Source organism: Polistes fuscatus, unplaced genomic scaffold (genome assembly GCF_010416935.1).
Source record: "Polistes fuscatus isolate 324 unplaced genomic scaffold, CU_Pfus_HIC Scaffold2, whole genome shotgun sequence".
NCBI lineage: Eukaryota > Metazoa > Arthropoda > Insecta > Hymenoptera > Vespidae > Polistes > Polistes fuscatus.
In genome coordinates, this window is record NW_025113096.1 from 241228 (window position 1) to 258062 (window position 16835).

A 16835-nucleotide genomic window follows, 5' to 3' on the forward strand; every position below is an offset into this window, starting at 1 on the left:
GATATTGAAAAGAAAGCTAAATACCTACTTTTATTTTTTAATTTATGAATATTATTTATCAGTTATATTTTTTAAAAATGCCTGTGATAAGACATTTTCTTATGTATTTATATAAACAAATTATTAAATACAGTATTTCAAATAAATAGAATTATAAAAAATATAAAGTTAGATTGTAGATGAATAATTCGCAAAGTATTTTATATAGTCCTTAGAAATTTAATTTGTATTTAGATACAATATTAAATACAATACACAAATAATATTTATAATTAAAATACAAAACGTATAAATATTTACAAAATTATTACATTTAAAATTTAACTTTATGTCAAAGATAAATTCAATTATATGACACCACTTTAATTACTACTAAAAATTGTAGTACATTTAATATTATGCCTCATGAATATGAATTTAATTAATATACAATTGAATTTTTGTGAGATTCATAAAGAAAAATGTATGCACATTTTCTCTTAATTCATTATCATAATTGGAGATTAAGTTTTATTTATATGCAGTATAATATCAATGTAACTATCTTGCATGATTATTTGATGGCACAGTTGCATGAGTTGGCGAAGCTGTATCTTTACAGACTTTGGCAGTCATTTCAGCTAATGGCTCTAACTCTTTCGTATTTACTAACTCAAATTCTGTTACAAAATAGTAAAAATGTTTGTAACATGTATTTACATGTGCCTCCTAAAAAATATTATAAAATGAATTTATTCAATAGAGCGTCAATATCACTATTCAAATATAGAATGAAACAAGTAGAGTCATAATAAGAATGCATATAATTTACTTACCGCTCCTATAGCTACTATACGATCAAAATGATGGATGTATACATGGACGAACACTCTGAAGAGACGAGTTAAGATTTTACGACACAGTGGTACAAAAGTTTTTGGAAATGGTACATCTACAATCAAAATGTGAAATGTGGAAATAAAATAAATAACTGTTATGTTATTTCCATATATTTACATAAGAAAAAAATATATATTATAAATTATATACCTGTTGACACAGGAAATATAGTTTCGTTATTTATCTGCATTTCTATCCAATCCATAAGGAGTGTAACATACTGAGGAGCCGGAAGAACAGTCGGTTTCTTATATTTTTCCCCATCTGCCCATAAATATTCAAAACGTGCTCCGCCACTCATTATTGGACATGATGCAGAGTCACAGTATTCAGATATGGTACCATATATAAGATTTATTCTATTAAAAAAATCTACAACTAATTGTAAAACAATAATTTATACATTATATACAAGATAGTCATACTTTAAAATCATTTTTTAATAGAATAAAAATGTTCATATACCATGAACAGCAATCCAATCATTGAGATCTTCTTTCGGTGGTAATTTTACTACAGATCTTAAATTAATGCCTGAATTAAGCGAAGCTTGAGCTTGTTTATGTAAAGAATAACGTAATGTCCCATGGGCAAACCTCTTTTTTGGTCTAAAAGTCTATAACAATGTTACATATATAAAAATTAGTTATTAAATATAATATATGATATAAATATTAATGCTTTATAAAGTATTTCTACAAAATTATTTATCTAATTCAATAAGCAAATTAGTTTTAGGTTATACAAAATAATTTTAATACAAACCAAGATATTTATAATTTACCTTTCCCTTTTGGAAGAATTCCATGAAACCACTTAAAGTAGTCATTATACAATAAAAAATCGTAGATGGTTCTTTAATTAGTTCAAAACTATGAGATTAACCGGCTATATAAATTAATGAAATACGTGTACATGATGTATACCTATTAAGAGGTTATACATAGGGTCTCTCATATTCGATATCCTTGTATTTATTACAACGTATACCTAAATCTCACAACTCCACATGTTCATAGAATAAAGTAGACTTGCATTTACGTACAAACAAATAATAACAATTAATATCTCATACAACTTTTATTACTTGTTATATGCAGCTTCGTCAGTCACAGAAAATAATCGATGCACTTAACATTGCATTACTAATCATTGAATACAAGGTAGTATTAAATTCAATAAGCTTTTACTTTTAAATTAAATTAAGTAATATAATTAAATAGATCATCCTCCTTATCATTGATAAATATATATTTATTAATGGACATGGGTTTTTCATAAATATAATATATAAAATTATTATAAATAATAATTTTATGACATTATTAAAACAAACAAACCATACTACAAAAAATAAATTGTAATAAGGAAAACTATAACATTCGTATATATAATTATTTAAATAATTAATTATAAATTTGTAGTTATACAGCATAGTATCGATAGAATCCAACTTTAAAATCACGTGTTCACGCGGCAAATGCATTAACCAATGACGTAAAAGTCGTCATATATTTGCACCAATTTGAAAACTTGCAAGAAAAATGTGGCATATACATGTATCACATTGGACAAGATTTACTACGGACTGCCAATCATCGATCGTTTTAACTCTGTTGCGTTAGGGTACCTAATTCAATCAAATCTTCTTTTTGGGAAGAAGATTTGATAAAAATTATCGTCAATGGTCAAACGCATCGCAGGATGATAGAAGGTGATAGGTGGTAATAAATGATGGTAGAAGGGAAAACTTTAAGTAAAATTTGCGATTATCGAGAAACTCGACTCGCGAAAAACGAGACTTGCACTTAACAAATTTTCTAGAAGTCGGTAGTAATTATGTTCTTTCAAATAGAAAATGAAAGACGATTTCTTTTTATTTAAAATAAATCTTATTCAGTTATATATTGACCATTTTGTTTCACTATCTTTTGCCATCTTTCTGGTAGGTTCAAGATTCCACGGTTATAAAAGTCCTTCTCCCTATTTGCAAAAAACTGAAGCAAGTGATTTTTGACGCCTTCGTCTGAATCGAAATTTACATCATTCAAAGAATTTTGTAAAGAACGAAACAAATGGTAATCGGATGGTGCCAGATCAGGAGAATATGGTGGGTGTGGTAGCAAATCCCATCCAAGCTGTAAAAGTTTCTGGAAAATGATCAAACTTGTGCGTGGTCTGTCATTACCATGATGGAATACAACACCTTTACTATTTATCAATTCTGGGCGCTCTTGCTTAATGGCAGCATCCAATTTATCCAATTGATGACAGTACACATTCGTATTAATCGTTTGATCGCTTGGTAGCAGCTCAAAAAATATGATTCCTTTCCAATCCCACCATACAGAGAGCATAACTTTCTTTTGATGAATATCTGCCTTTGTTATCGATTGAGTAGGTTCATCTTGCTTAGATAATTTTCGTTTACGATTAATATTATTATAAACAATCCATTTTTCATCCCCAGTTATGATTCTTTTCAGAAATGGATCATTTTCTTCGCGTTTCAATAATGAATTACAGGTGGTAATGCGTTGAATCAAGTCAGTTTCTTTTAAATTGTGTGGAACCCAAACATCAAGTTTAGAAACTAATCCAAGACGTTTCAAATGATCGTGAACTGTCGAATTCGATAAATTCAATTTGTCAGCTATTTCTCGCGTTTTTATGCGACGGTTCGCATCCACCAGGGCCTTTATTTTATCGTCGTCTGCTTCGACTGGGCGACCTAAACGAGGTGCATCTTTCAAATCAAAATTACCAGAACGAAATTTTGAAAACCAATTTTGACATTGGCGCTCACTCAACACGTTCTCTCCGTAAACTGAGCATAGTTTTTTTCTCGCTTCCACTGCTTTTTTATTCTTACGATAATAAAAAAGCAAAATATGACGAAAATGTTCACTATGATTTTCCATATCTGATGCAATTAACATAATACAACATAATAAGATATTGAATCACGTCTGAAATGTTTATTGCTAGAGTCAGTTTTTTTTTGTTTTTGTTATAATTGATTAATTAATTAATTTATTTATTTTTTTATTTATTAGAGGCTACTATGAATCTTCCGGCTTATTGGTCCTTTAAAATAAGGTTGTGTATCAGTAAATACAACTAACGATATCTCTGTGCGAATAACGAAATTACTTTTCGAACAATCTAATATATAGATAAGAAAGTTAAACTCTTAGAATGCTGATCGTAATAGTTTATTTCGATGAGATTGTTAACTATCGATTATTTCATGAATTAATAAATGTTAAAACGTGACATTTTATTGGTGTACATCGATTGAAATCATATTTTTTTAACTTTATCGATTTGCAATATGTAAACTCTTTCAAATAAGTTTTTTTTATAAACTATACGATAATTAAGGTTTAATAAAATATTCATTTTAACAATAGTAAGCTCTCTCTATAAAATTTGAAAATGTTGAAGATGTATTATCCGTATAGACTATATTTGCTTATTCACCAGATGATACGAGTCTAGGGAATATTTTTGGACAATAATATAGAAATAATATTTCACAAATTTATTTATTTATCTAAATTCTTTAGAATTCAATATTTCAGATGATATTACATTTGAATATGTGAAGTTTAACATTCCAAAGCAAAAGTTAAAAAAAATGTATGATTTTGAATCACATATGTACTAGCAAAATAGAATACATCGGACAATATTGTTTCCTGTTCGAGAAAATTTCCTGTGCAGTTCATGAAGAACGATAATCGACGATCGGTAGTAGATTGAATAGACCTTGGTTTCCCTAGTCAATTAGCGTACGCTTGACAGTACAGAATATAGTATTTAAGTTCTAGAAATTTCGCGAAAGTTGCGATTACAAGAAGATTTTAGACGAATTCGAGTTTACTTACTTCAGAATCCAGTATTCTGTTGCATACGCGTGGCCGAGCATTACATATTGCAGTCAATCCAAGTATACTTGTTTATTTAATATAATCTAACGATCGTTTAATATTCAAAATGTCTTTGTTTGGATCTTTGATGGGCGATTTCGACGATGATCCTATATTTGGGTTTGTATATTGATACTATTATTTTTACGATTTCTCTGCATGCATCTACGAATTGCAAAAATCGATTGAAATCGTTCCTTTGACTGTAGAACTAATGCATAAAAATATTCTTTAGAGGACATTCACACGTTTCTCTTGATCTTTTTTTCTTTTTTTTTTCTTTCTTTTTTTTTTTCTAAAGTTTATAAGTATACGTTATAATTTGCTATTTGGAAAAAAGAAAGTCATTTTGATACTATTAACTAATGTTAGTTGATATTACGTTTTTTGTTTTTAATGTTATTATCATTTCAATTGTTTCATATCAACGAAACGTTTTTATATGTCATCAATTTTAGTTAGTTATAATTAATTCAAATAATACAACATTTTTCAATGGATCTAATATTTTAGAAAATTCTTAGAATGGGAGCATTATTCAATATTATTATTTTTGTCTGACAATAGATCTCATATGCGTACCATGAGGCAGATGAACAGTATAATGAACTCTCTTTTTACTGATCCATTTGGAATGATGGGTCAGAATGCATTGACTGATTCCCAACAGCGAAGTGGAGTACATCATAATGAAATGCAAATGATGCCATTTGCTTTTCCAACGATGCCATCTATGAACTTTAATAGATTATTCACTAATTTTGTAAGATTTTTTAAGCTTTTATTTTTTCTAAGGTCATTTAATTTCGTATAAACAATAATTTTGTTAATGTTAATAATACAGGATAATTTGGCATCAAATGGAAACTGTCATTCCTTTACAAGCAGTTCTGTAACGACTATGGCTAGTGGTGCAGATGGACGCCCGCAAGTTTATCAAGAAACAATGTCAACAAGAACTGCACCCGGTGGAGTCAAAGAAACCAAAAAAACTGTATGCGATACAAGAACTGGAACCAAGAAAATGGCTATTGGTCATCATATTGGAGATAGAGCCCATATTCGTGAAAGGGAACACAACATTCATAATGGAGAGCAAGAAGAACATGAAGAGTTCATTAATCTTGATGAAGGTAATCAAAATTATACATATTCTTCATATAAAAATCCAAGACTACTATGTTTAATTATTTAAATGTACATTCAATTTTATGTGTCTCTAGATGAAGCTGAGAGTTTCAACAATGAGTGGGAAACTTGTACAAGACGACCAGCAGGTGCAATTGCTGGACCACATCATAGTTCATATCCTAACTACAATAGACGTCGTCCTGATTACAAGCAATTGGCTTTGCCTGATGCATCAGGAAGGTTAGTTTCATAATTCTTTATTAAACAATACATTTTTATTATTTATAAAAACGTTATTACATTTATTAGCTCTAAATTAAAGCTAATATTATGTAACAATGTATAAAGAGCTCTCTGCATTAGAATTTGTGACTTTTTTTTTTGCTATATAACAGATCTGGAAATGTATAATGTATTTACTTATATAAAACCGTAATCATATTATAATATAATTACATAAAATAATTAAATTTCTAAATCAAAGTCACACATTTCACATGTGTGTGTGTACATTGCTTCATATATCATACACGCTAATCTACTAACAAATATATATTATTTAACAAATTCCAATGCAAAAAGAGTATATATCTGTTATTGTCATAAGAAATCTTATCCTTTATAAAACATCAGCTTCACATTTCGCTCTTTAATGTTAAATCACATTAAGTTACCTTTACATTTAATGTAAAATATTAGATTCTCATTCGAATTGTAGTTGTTTTTTATTACAAATTTATTAGTTTTATTTTTTAGTTTACTAAATGTTAGTTTCATTCTTATGCAACAGATATAAGAAGCATGGAAGAAAATCTGGTAGAAAAATGTGATTACAATACATTGGCTGAATCCAAATCTCTTGGTGCATTCCTTCTTCAACTTTGTGTATGCATTATTGAAATAAATATATGCATGCTCAATTATGTTCACCATTACTTTTGAAATAAAAATATTACGAGACTTTTATATATGAGTTAGCACCATTAATAAGTCATCTATGTACACATACTTTTATTTATGCTATGTATGTATATAAAAATGTATGTATGTGCTTTGTAGAATTCGATTTGCGTGCAGACGTACATTATGTTATATTAATATTATTTTTAATGAATGTTGTCTTTATATCCAAATATTTTACTTTAAATATCAGTTAATGTTTAAATACATAAACAGGCAGATTCGAATCTCAAATATTCTTCACCCAAACATAAAAAAATTATTAAATTAATTAATTAACGTTTATGAGAATAAAACATAACAAAGAAATTTATCATTTTAATTATACAAATTGCGTGCTTGTGCGTATAAAAATGCATACAAATTTAATATAATGTACTAACCATGGAATAAATTATACTGCGTAAAAAATTTGATAATATGTTAACTCTTAGCAGTCAAATGTTTGGAATATTTCCAGCAGGGTATTCTTTTATCGTTTACCATTGCCTAGAAAGTGAACTCCTCTTAGTTTATTTTATTTTACTGCTCATACATTCTTATACATTATGCATGCAGATTATAAATAATAAGCATAAGATAAATCCTTAGTAGCAGAACTTTGAACCATTAATTGATGAGCATATGTTACCTAGTATATAAATGAAAATTATTTTGATTAATAGAATGCCTATGCTAGAAAGTATTATGACTGCAAAGATTTAATGATATAGATATATTATTTTTGTTACAATTTTATTACAAATTATCATTTTTATTTTTTGACCTCTATGATCTTAAAAAATTTAATTTTTCTTATTGATTTAATATACCATGTATTCTCTGTTCAGCATAAAATAATTTATTTTGTGTTATGTCAACCTTATGTTATTATGCTTTCATGGTTACTCCTATAATTCTTCAAGATGGATGCCTTCTCCTAGGCGCAATATTAAATCTTTACCTTCTAAAACTTATGATTTGGCTTCTACTTCACGGTAAGATTTTTGTTTTATATTTGCGTCTTTTTACTCTCCCTTTTATGGGTTTGAGTCACTTCACTACGAACACCTCACGCCTATTCAATACTATCAAAGAGGTCATGTTCTTTCACCGTCTCTCTAGAGTCAACAGTTTTTGTTTTTCATAACGGATTTTACCATATACGAACGAGTATACATAATAAAATTTAAATTTTTTTTACTGTGTACTAAGTGTTATAATTTAAAGCTATATAGAATACTTACAATGTTTATTGTACATTATTTCACTTCCATGTTTCATTTCAATGCATGATAAGATAATGAGAAATATATACTTTGTTATTATTTATGAAAATATGTCCTTATACTGCGACGGATACTAAGATTGGTATGGAATATACCACCTTATGTATTGCAGGTACAACCACAAATATTAATAAATTAAAAGCATTGTACACAGCGGTGACAGTTTTGTAACGTAAGTACGTTACGTTACATTTTTCGTTACTTATTACTTTTATATCAACAGGTTTACTAAATTATTCTATTTAGCCAATCAAATTAAATTGTGTTAATGTTTCTATTCTGACGGCAAAAACATTTTTTATTTGTATTTTGTCTTAACATTATTCATCTATATTTATATAGTTTAAGAAATATTCAAAAACGAAATTATAACATAAGGACTGTTGAGATAAGGCAAAAAATATTATCACTAATTATTTTTCTAACAACCATGTATATTTATATACAATATTTTTATTTTATCATATTTAATATGAGATTTCAATCAATCGGAAATTTTTCAATTTTAATGAACAGTTGGAATGTTTTATGTATATTAATATACACTAATAATATTAAGCAATACTCCCAAATAGTAACATGCGTTGAAGCTTTATTTATTTTTCTAACGTAATTTGTAAATAATTGAAGCATTAAAACTAGAATAATTGCATGTTCGCAGCTCTGAGGGGCTAGCATCTTCTGAAGCTGCCCATCAAAAAAAGACAACTACAGGATATCGAAAACGTGAACATACTCCAGACACCGAATCTAAGCATAAGCGTCCCGCAGTGTGAAATAGTAATCTTTTAGAATGTCTTAGGATATAATATCTCAAAATATAATTAGCTTTGCCTGTATCTTCTCAGTAATCATTACTATTTATGATAAAATAAAGTTTGCAATTAATTTGCATTTTACTATTGTATAATTACAAAAAATATAAAATATATCCTTATATTTGTATTCGTAAAATACATTAGAAAGGAAACGTTTCAACTCTGGGGTATTATTATTACTCTTATTTCTCTTACGTCTACATTACGTGTTCATAATAATAAAAAAAGGAAACGTTTCAACTAAGATTGCTATACTTCTAATTTCTCTTATGTATACCAAAATATAAAGTATAATATGAAAAGTTACATTACAAATATATTACTCTTATATTTTAATTATTGTATAAATACTCAAATATATTGATTAAAATTCAAAACTATGTCTATCATATAAAACTATGAATAATAAATAAATTAATAAACAGCATATATGAGTTTAAAAAATCAATTTTATCGTTAAAAAGTGTACGAAGATAATCTATAAATTTTAAAAGTAAAAAAGATTCATGTTTTTTCTACTATCGTTACTTTCATTTTTACGTTCAAAAACCTACTTATATTTTTGTTATTTTTAATGTTTTCTGATAAGCATAGGAGTATAATTTTCTTAAAAGTATGATTTAATTTTTAAAGAGGGTTTAAAATAAAACTATATGTTGTTCTAAAAGTTTTATTCGCTCAAAAATTTATTTGGACAAAATAAATGTATTAACTAAACCATATTTATAATATACCATATTATTAATCTAAAAAAAATTAAACCAACCCTGAAATTAGTTTGACCTGAGAAAAACCTGTTGTATGTATATGTGTAGAAATTAGAATAATATAATTAAATATATTTTAAATGCTCACCGTGAATTTATAAAACATGTGTTGTTACTTTATATATTTCATATTTTTTTCTCGTTATTAATCAATAAGTTTTGTAACAACACATAAATATTGAATTATTACAAAAATAGTTAAAGAAAAATGAAACTTATTAAATGAAATTATGAAAAGTACGACCCATATAGTTTTAAGACGTAAGTATTTAAGGACACCTAATATTCTGAAAATATATGGAAAAAATGATAAACCTTTATAGAATCGTATAGAATTTGTTCATATATCTTACAATTAGTTTAAATTTGACTAATTTAAAAAACGAAAAAGATGTTAAGAATAAAATGAAGAGCGCAAATTTGTTTATAATTCGTTGTCGGAAAAAAAAATTTTACATATAACAAAGCATAAATATGATAGTCAATAGAAATAGAATAACATAAGAGGAAAGCTGGCAAAAGATATAATAGAAGATTATGTTGTATTGGCAGCGCACAGGGTGGACTGACTTCTGTTAATTATCTTCCGCAAGGGTATTAATTCTTCCATTAATGGACAAGACTTGTGCCAAAAATGTTGAATCACTCATGACAGTAGCTAGAGCTGAAAGCATATCCTTCAGAGTATCTTGCATTATACCCAATTGACGAGCAGTTTCTAATATAATTTCAGTTTCCTTTGCATCAGGATTTATCTGAAACAAAATTTTATTCGTCAGAATAGTTTTTAATCATATTATTTTTATGAAATGTCAACTAGTAAATGCCAGTATTATCCAATTTAGAAAAAGAAGATGCTTTACAAGAAAAGCGATGAATACAAATATATATGTTTGTTAATTTTCTTTAATACTGAAATTTATTATTAGTTGAAAGTATAAAATTTATATATAATGTTGATAAAATAATTACTTTAGGCGAGCTGCAGAATTTGCTGAATGGCATTTTAATCCTTTTCTTACCACTATTTGTTTGATAGAAAATCGTAAAAGTTTGTGTATTATTCATGTCTAGGGCAATGGGAAAATATATACCAGCTGTGACATGACCTTTAGTATCTCGGGCTAGTAAACTTCTGAAATTGTAAACCAAATTTCTGCGTTCTGTAACGTCAATAGCAGTAAGATATGGCCTTGCTATATAAATAAGAGCAACTTGTGTTCTTTCCAAGGCACCTGGTCGAGTTTCCCTTTCATGCCATTCGACATAATCAGGATCTTCACCACACAGAAAATAGTTGTACTCTTTCTTACAATTTGAATCTTCAGATTGAGTAAACCAGCCCGTATGAGGATATAATTTATCAGCCATTACTGTAATCACACGTGCAACATGATAACCAGGATCGAGAAGCATAACACCTTGACGTCCATTAATCTTGATTTTCAGGCACACTAGAACATGTTCTTTCTCTCCACTATCTGCTGCCGGTGGGCCACCAACATAACTAGCAATATCTCCAATCGTCTGTAAAAGAATTATTTAATATTGTATTATGCGTGTGTGTGTGTTTGATAAAAACTATAACATTAAGTTAAAATAAATTTACTTCTTCGCAAGACACTAAGTAGAGCCCGCTTGCTATATTAGGAAACTTATTATTTAAACTACTTAGTCGGCGTAATAATTCAAATCCAAGTCCAACACACGTATAGTGTTCAGGTGTTATTAGAGGCTGATACTTGCGATAAAACCGATCCAATTTACTTTCTCCGCTCATAACATAATTCTTATAGAATCTATTCAAAAAAATAATATAATATAACATAAGGTGTATTACATTACTAATGTCATAGAAATAATTTTACAAATAAGAATGTAGATACAAACCTGAGGAAGTTGCCAATAGTGTCATATCTATGCTCGCGCAATAAACGCTGAGTTTCTAATTCAACACTGCCTGCTAGTTCCTCATATTGTTCAACCGTTGATACGATCAGGGCTGGTGACTCATAATGGGCCCACACCGGCAGGGGTAACGGCACACCCCTAATCCAGGGGCCGCGTGCCTGCCCCTGTGGCTGACACCATTTTTCTGTCGTCTCGAGTCAACTTGGCCATTCGCTGCCCCAGCGACCAACCGTTGGCACAAAGCCATGCTCATCCCTGCAGCTGCTTATTGGCTCTACAGGGCTCTCTCCGTGTTTTATACTCTTCTCTCGCTCTGTAATATCAATGAAATATGTTTGATAGAATAAATATTAAAAAAAACATTTCTGTTAATATTAAGTTTAAGTTATCCTTATTTGATTTGAATAATGCACTTGTTTAAAAACGAATTAGTTTACATAATTTGTTGGATAAACATTTTATGATATCCTCATTGATATAAATAATTATGTTCTATGTTTTAAATAGCTATTATAATGCTTTATCTCTCGTATTATCTATCTCTAATATATAATCTCAATAAATTGGTATGTACCACAATTCCACTGCTATTTAAGAACACGAATTAACACCGTTCCGTAAGCCAAAATGTGGGAAATAAAAGCAGAAAAGCGGATCGCATTTGCAGTTGGTTTGATGTCCAACATGGCGATAGCCGACGCGTGGTTGACAATCAATACAAGACCAAATAGATACGTATCGTGCCACGTGTCTATTGCGACCTTCGATATAATAATGTATACTCTGTAGTAGTACAGTCATATTATTCGAGGAAGACCCTAGAAAGCGTTAATCGAGCGCTCGTGTAACTTGATATAAGGTAATTCACTTATTTTAACAAGTTTGCAACTAATTTCCTCAAAATTATGAAAATTAAACCTAAAGAAACATTATATTATGATCAATCAATTTATTGAACAAATATAAACGACTACAATTTATTGAAGAAAGTAACCTTGAAATACTTCATTGTGCTGAATAATTTCCGTAATTAAAAAAGAAACAAGAAGTCTTGTGTTTTGTTATTTCCTACTGTTCCGATTGAACATTAATACTTCCGTTTGAAAAATTCGTTAATAAAAAAATAATAACAAATGAAAATAAAGAAAAAAGGATAATCGAATAAATTAAGCTAGCCTATATATTTATTCGCAGTACACAAAAGGTCATTGCCAAAATTAGGACAAAAGAGAGATCTTACAAAAGAAGCGTCACAAATGCAGCATACCACTTGATAACCTCTGTGTCACAGTTTTATTAATCTAATATTATGAAGAGTCTCTATATAAGAATATATATAACATGAAATAATTACTTACCCATACAATGAGCGCACCAAACAAATAAAAACTTTCCCTCTTCGGAAGGCACGAACGTACACGTGTTCAAAGTCCAAGCAGAATTGGGTGGTGGAGCGCGAGCGGAAGTTTATATACGTTCGCGCCGTATTCCCCTTTCCTCTTTACATTTCACAAGCGCTATCGATGGCGCGTTTCTGCCACGTGATCGTTTGCCTCCTATATCCCTCCTTTAAAAATTTCTATACATTATTTCAAGAATACGTGCAACGTATGGAGAATGTATTTAACAATTATTACTATTTAGATGTATATATCTTTATTTCGCAACAGTCATTTAACTTGTGCAATAATGCACAATGAAGTGTATTATTCAATATTATTATTATTGTCTCGTTTTCATAAAGAGATGCAGTTAAATGAACAGATCGTTTGCGTATGCGCGTTACGAAAAAATTTTCTTTCTTTATTTCTTTATTTCTTTTTTCTTCTTCGTATCGCATTAAATGTATATCTATCATTAATTTGGACGAATCATAGCATTGCATGAAATTTTATACAATGTGTCATACTTCTGGGAACTCCTCTTCTCTCATTGGATATTATATATATATATATTTTTACCAACTACGTCATTCATCGAATCCTGGAATCACCTGTTGTTTATTTCCGTTCTTTATATATATATATATATGTATATATAAAGCGATGATGTCATAATAAGTAATTGCTGTACTTCATTGGTTTCTTAAAGCACTTGCACAATGGGTGTCGTTGAAACAAGAAAATTACCGTTAAAGAAAATCAATGATTAATGATCACATGTATGGGCATATATTTTTGCCATTATCGAAGAGGGAATTTTCTTTTTCTTTTATTATTATATTAAATGTTAAAGCATAAATGTACGTTAAAATGTACGAGTAAAAAGAAACATATGAAAGATGTAAATATTTATATAATAGATGTAGAAAAAATAATCATAAAAGTAACTATACGATGAGGAAATGAAAAATGACGAAGTATGTGTAATAGGAAGTGTGGGTGTAGTTTTTTGTGAAACGTAAATTAGTATGAAAGACGTCATAGTTTGTAACAGACTACCTACATCACAGTACACAGTCCATATTGTGAGTTCAATGTGGAGACTATCAGCCACGTGATTATAATGTGACCCGATATGCAGTACGATTAAGAACCAGTTACGACGCAATAATCTTATTTACTTATAAAGCACAAGTTGATATTCCGTATTTTTGTTTTATTCAATTCCAAAAGGTTAGGGTTTAAGAAAACAATCTTGTTTCAATATGAAGTAAACAAAAACAAAGCATAAAAGTGCGTAGAAATTAACGAATTATGGATTCCCCCTTCCTCCATCCATCTCCCATCGAGTAGCCTTTAATAAAATTAAAATAAATCTTTTCTTTTTTGTACATTTAGAAAATTCCCCTTTTGTTTTTTTTTATCACTATTATATCGCAATTGAATCTATTTTTATCTTACAATCGGATAAAGTAGTAGATATTTTTTTTAATCTCATCCTTTAAATTCTTTTAGAATTGATCATTTATAATAATAAAATTCTTAAAAGCTTATCTTTATAACGAATTATTTTGTTCGTTTAGCAATATTTTATATATTAATAAAATATGAGCTCAAGCAGGAAATATCGGCTTGAATGTGAGTAGAGTAACGTAATATGCTAAGTTGTTTAATTTAAAGATGTAACTGCATATTTTGTTAATGCTTATATTTGGTATATAATGATGCAAAATTTAAAAATCAAATATTACTTTGAATATTTTATTTATCATATTTAAGTTCGAATAATTGGAAAAAATATAATTATTGAAGTATGTGGTATTTCTTAAAAATATTTATATACATGTAAAATAATTATAAATTATTGTACATGCTAATGCTATCTCTATAAGATATTTTACGTATGTATAATACGTTCGAAAGTAAGATAATAATAATAATACGATATAATAAACAACGTTAATTAACTTGGAAACTCATCGTTTTAAAAAATTTCGATATAGAAAATTCAGTTTATATCGATGTACAGTCGATAAAACAGACGTCAATGTATTAAACGACATTAACCTGTTTCTCTGTAAAGTATAATGCCATATGGAAAAAACTATGATAGAAAATATGTGAATTACGATATTATATTATTTTCTATAATTTTGTAACTTTATATAACTTGTTTATAGTTTGTTATTAACTTAGAATTTTTTTTATAGATTTTTGATATAAAAAAATCAAAATATGATCAAATTAAAAACTTTACCACTGCTTGATAGAACAAGCACAACTATTGTGGAAGAAGGTACAGTAGATTATATGATTAAAGTAATAAAAGAAACATAATTGTTTTTAATAATGCTCACATTAAATATATTATAAATATGTAATAAAACAATGTTTCATTTAGATATCAATGTACCTTATGGTAAAGTTCTTATCGCAGGATGGTTGCAAATGTGGACAGAAGTAGAACCCAATAGTATTATAGAATTACTAACTTTTGTAAATCCAAAGTCTTGGTATTTAAATGGACCAAAACCATATACATTAAATAATGTTAAAATATCTGATTATTATACAGTTGAAGTAAATAAATCTCAAGAAAATATTGTTAATATATTAGACGAAATACTTGACAGAGTAACACAAAAGTCTATAATATTTCTTGATAATTTGGATTCTTTGATACTATACGCAGGTCTTGCAAATTCATTACGATTTGTAGAGATGCTAAATAAAAAAATAGAACGATTAATTTGTCTCTTTAGAAGAGATTGTATACCAAATAAGATATCATCTATTGAAACTCTTGGAAATACGTATGTTAGATTGCATAAATACCATGGTATGCATTCAAATAATGAATTTACTTATATTGCAAATTATACACATCGCAAACCAGGAGGCACAATATTGCTTGGGTCAGAATTAGTGAGACAAGACATCAAAACATATGAGATACAATCGGAAAACCTTAAAACACAATTTAACTCTGAAAAAAATTCAATGCCTACAAATGATGCTGGAAAAATTGTATCTTCGTTTCGATTAGAAATAAATGAACATGAAATGAAACAAAAAGAAAACACACCATTACCTTATATATCTGCAGCACAAATGGTAAATAATGACTGTAAGATTTTATATGTACCAGATGAAGTAGATGATTTGGATGAGGAAGATCCAGACGATGATTTATGCATATGATTTGTACATTATGATTAGGTATATAATATACATCTATTCAAACATATGTTAACCATTGCATATTTATTACACTTTTCTGTACATTCATTTAGATATGATATAAGTGTTGCCCCATTATTAAATATGCCAAGCTTAATATAAAAAATCAAATCGAATACAACATAATCGAGCTTTTCCCAATTTCGATGTTAAAATTGATAAAAATTAAATTTTTCTACATTTCTTTTTTAGTTTGTTAATACCTTATAATCTATTTTATGATATATTATATTTCATCCTTTAAGATATATATTTGAAATTTATATCTAACGTCTTATTTTTAACACAGCATTAAACTATATATTAATTAAATATATAAAGCCACTTTCTCTTTGGAATTTACCTTCAAGATACACACTTTCATGTTTGCTTAATTTAAATAATATCTGCATATCACGTGTTTTACAAAATTTAGTAGTTACAAATAATATTAATTCTATTCCATTCGTTAATTTTCATGTACATATACTTTGATTTCCAAAAGAGATCATGCTGTTTTTAAATTTATGTATCATATATGTCTATTTATTAAAGTGCCAAAAGACTT

The 16835-nt window shown here is 28.2% G+C and overlaps 4 protein-coding genes across 14 annotated transcripts; 2 read left to right on the top strand and 2 right to left on the bottom strand.

Annotated features, from left to right (window-relative positions):
• Positions 1–342: 342 nt before the first annotated feature.
• Positions 343–1749, bottom strand: LOC122516755 (MOB kinase activator-like 3). Its single transcript, XM_043634837.1, has 5 exons — positions 1664–1749; positions 1345–1495; positions 1030–1257; positions 816–931; positions 343–708 (listed from the first exon to the last, which is right to left on the bottom strand). The coding sequence occupies exons 1-5, from the start codon at positions 1706–1708 to the stop codon at positions 541–543; spliced, it is 708 nt and encodes a 235-aa protein (XP_043490772.1). The 5' UTR covers positions 1709–1749; the 3' UTR covers positions 343–540.
• Positions 1750–4547: 2798 nt separating this feature from the next.
• On the top strand, positions 4548–9415 carry LOC122516756 (myeloid leukemia factor). Of its 7 annotated transcripts, XM_043634841.1 has the most exons (7): positions 4548–4931; positions 5379–5574; positions 5656–5944; positions 6035–6182; positions 7808–7879; positions 8283–8342; positions 8832–8989. In XM_043634841.1, exons 1-6 carry the CDS (start codon positions 4879–4881, stop codon positions 8299–8301), a joined length of 777 nt encoding a protein of 258 aa, XP_043490776.1. In that variant the 5' UTR covers positions 4548–4878; the 3' UTR covers positions 8302–8342; positions 8832–8989. The 7 variants fall into 7 exon arrangements, 5 of the variants coding, with proteins under 5 accessions (XP_043490776.1, XP_043490774.1, XP_043490775.1 ...); XM_043634839.1 differs by lacking the exon at positions 8283–8342 and having other exon boundaries at positions 8832–9415; XR_006303662.1 differs by lacking the exons at positions 7808–7879; positions 8283–8342 and adding an exon at positions 6733–6827 and having other exon boundaries at positions 4551–4931.
• Positions 9416–10161: 746 nt separating this feature from the next.
• LOC122516757 lies at positions 10162–13132 on the bottom strand. 2 transcript variants are annotated; one of them, XM_043634844.1, is made up of 5 exons: positions 13025–13132; positions 11646–11979; positions 11365–11554; positions 10728–11282; positions 10162–10510 (listed from the first exon to the last, which is right to left on the bottom strand). In XM_043634844.1, exons 3-5 carry the CDS (start codon positions 11533–11535, stop codon positions 10331–10333), a joined length of 906 nt encoding a protein of 301 aa, XP_043490779.1. In that variant the 5' UTR covers positions 11536–11554; positions 11646–11979; positions 13025–13132; the 3' UTR covers positions 10162–10330. The 2 variants fall into 2 exon arrangements, with proteins under 2 accessions (XP_043490779.1, XP_043490780.1); XM_043634845.1 differs by lacking the exon at positions 13025–13132 and adding an exon at positions 12241–12337.
• On the top strand, positions 12452–16295 carry LOC122516758. 4 transcript variants are annotated; one of them, XM_043634850.1, is made up of 3 exons: positions 12452–12525; positions 15259–15344; positions 15450–16295. In XM_043634850.1, exons 2-3 carry the CDS (start codon positions 15284–15286, stop codon positions 16247–16249), a joined length of 861 nt encoding a protein of 286 aa, XP_043490785.1. In that variant the 5' UTR covers positions 12452–12525; positions 15259–15283; the 3' UTR covers positions 16250–16295. The 4 variants fall into 4 exon arrangements, with proteins under 4 accessions (XP_043490785.1, XP_043490783.1, XP_043490784.1 ...); XM_043634848.1 differs by lacking the exon at positions 12452–12525 and adding an exon at positions 13554–14281; XM_043634849.1 differs by lacking the exon at positions 12452–12525 and adding an exon at positions 14954–15168.
• Positions 16296–16835: the final 540 nt, after the last annotated feature.

Bases quoted from the DNA above. Each gene is read 5' to 3' on its own strand.
- LOC122516755 (XM_043634837.1), bottom strand. From the start codon at position 1,708: ATGACTACTTTAAGTGGTTTCATGGAATTCTTCCAAAAGGGAAAG. The intron at 932-1,029 runs GTATATAATTTA...TTTTGATTGTAG, and splicing joins TATATTTCCTGTGTCAACAG to ATGTACCATTTCCAAAAACT. The intron at 709-815 runs GTAAGTAAATTA...AATATTTTTTAG, and splicing joins GTATAGTAGCTATAGGAGCG to GAGGCACATGTAAATACATG.
- LOC122516756 (XM_043634839.1), top strand. From the start codon at position 4,879: ATGTCTTTGTTTGGATCTTTGATGGGCGATTTCGACGATGATCCTATA. The intron at 4,932-5,378 runs GTTTGTATATTG...GTCTGACAATAG, and splicing joins GACGATGATCCTATATTTGG to ATCTCATATGCGTACCATGA. The intron at 5,575-5,655 runs GTAAGATTTTTT...TTAATAATACAG, and splicing joins ATAGATTATTCACTAATTTT to GATAATTTGGCATCAAATGG.
- LOC122516758 (XM_043634850.1), top strand. From the start codon at position 15,284: ATGATCAAATTAAAAACTTTACCACTGCTTGATAGAACAAGCACAACT. The intron at 15,345-15,449 runs GTACAGTAGATT...TGTTTCATTTAG, and splicing joins CACAACTATTGTGGAAGAAG to ATATCAATGTACCTTATGGT.
- LOC122516757 (XM_043634844.1), bottom strand. From the start codon at position 11,535: ATGAGCGGAGAAAGTAAATTGGATCGGTTTTATCGCAAGTATCAGCCT. The intron at 11,283-11,364 runs GTAAATTTATTT...ATTCTTTTACAG, and splicing joins ACTTAGTGTCTTGCGAAGAA to ACGATTGGAGATATTGCTAG. The intron at 10,511-10,727 runs GTAATTATTTTA...ATTTTGTTTCAG, and splicing joins AATTCTGCAGCTCGCCTAAA to ATAAATCCTGATGCAAAGGA.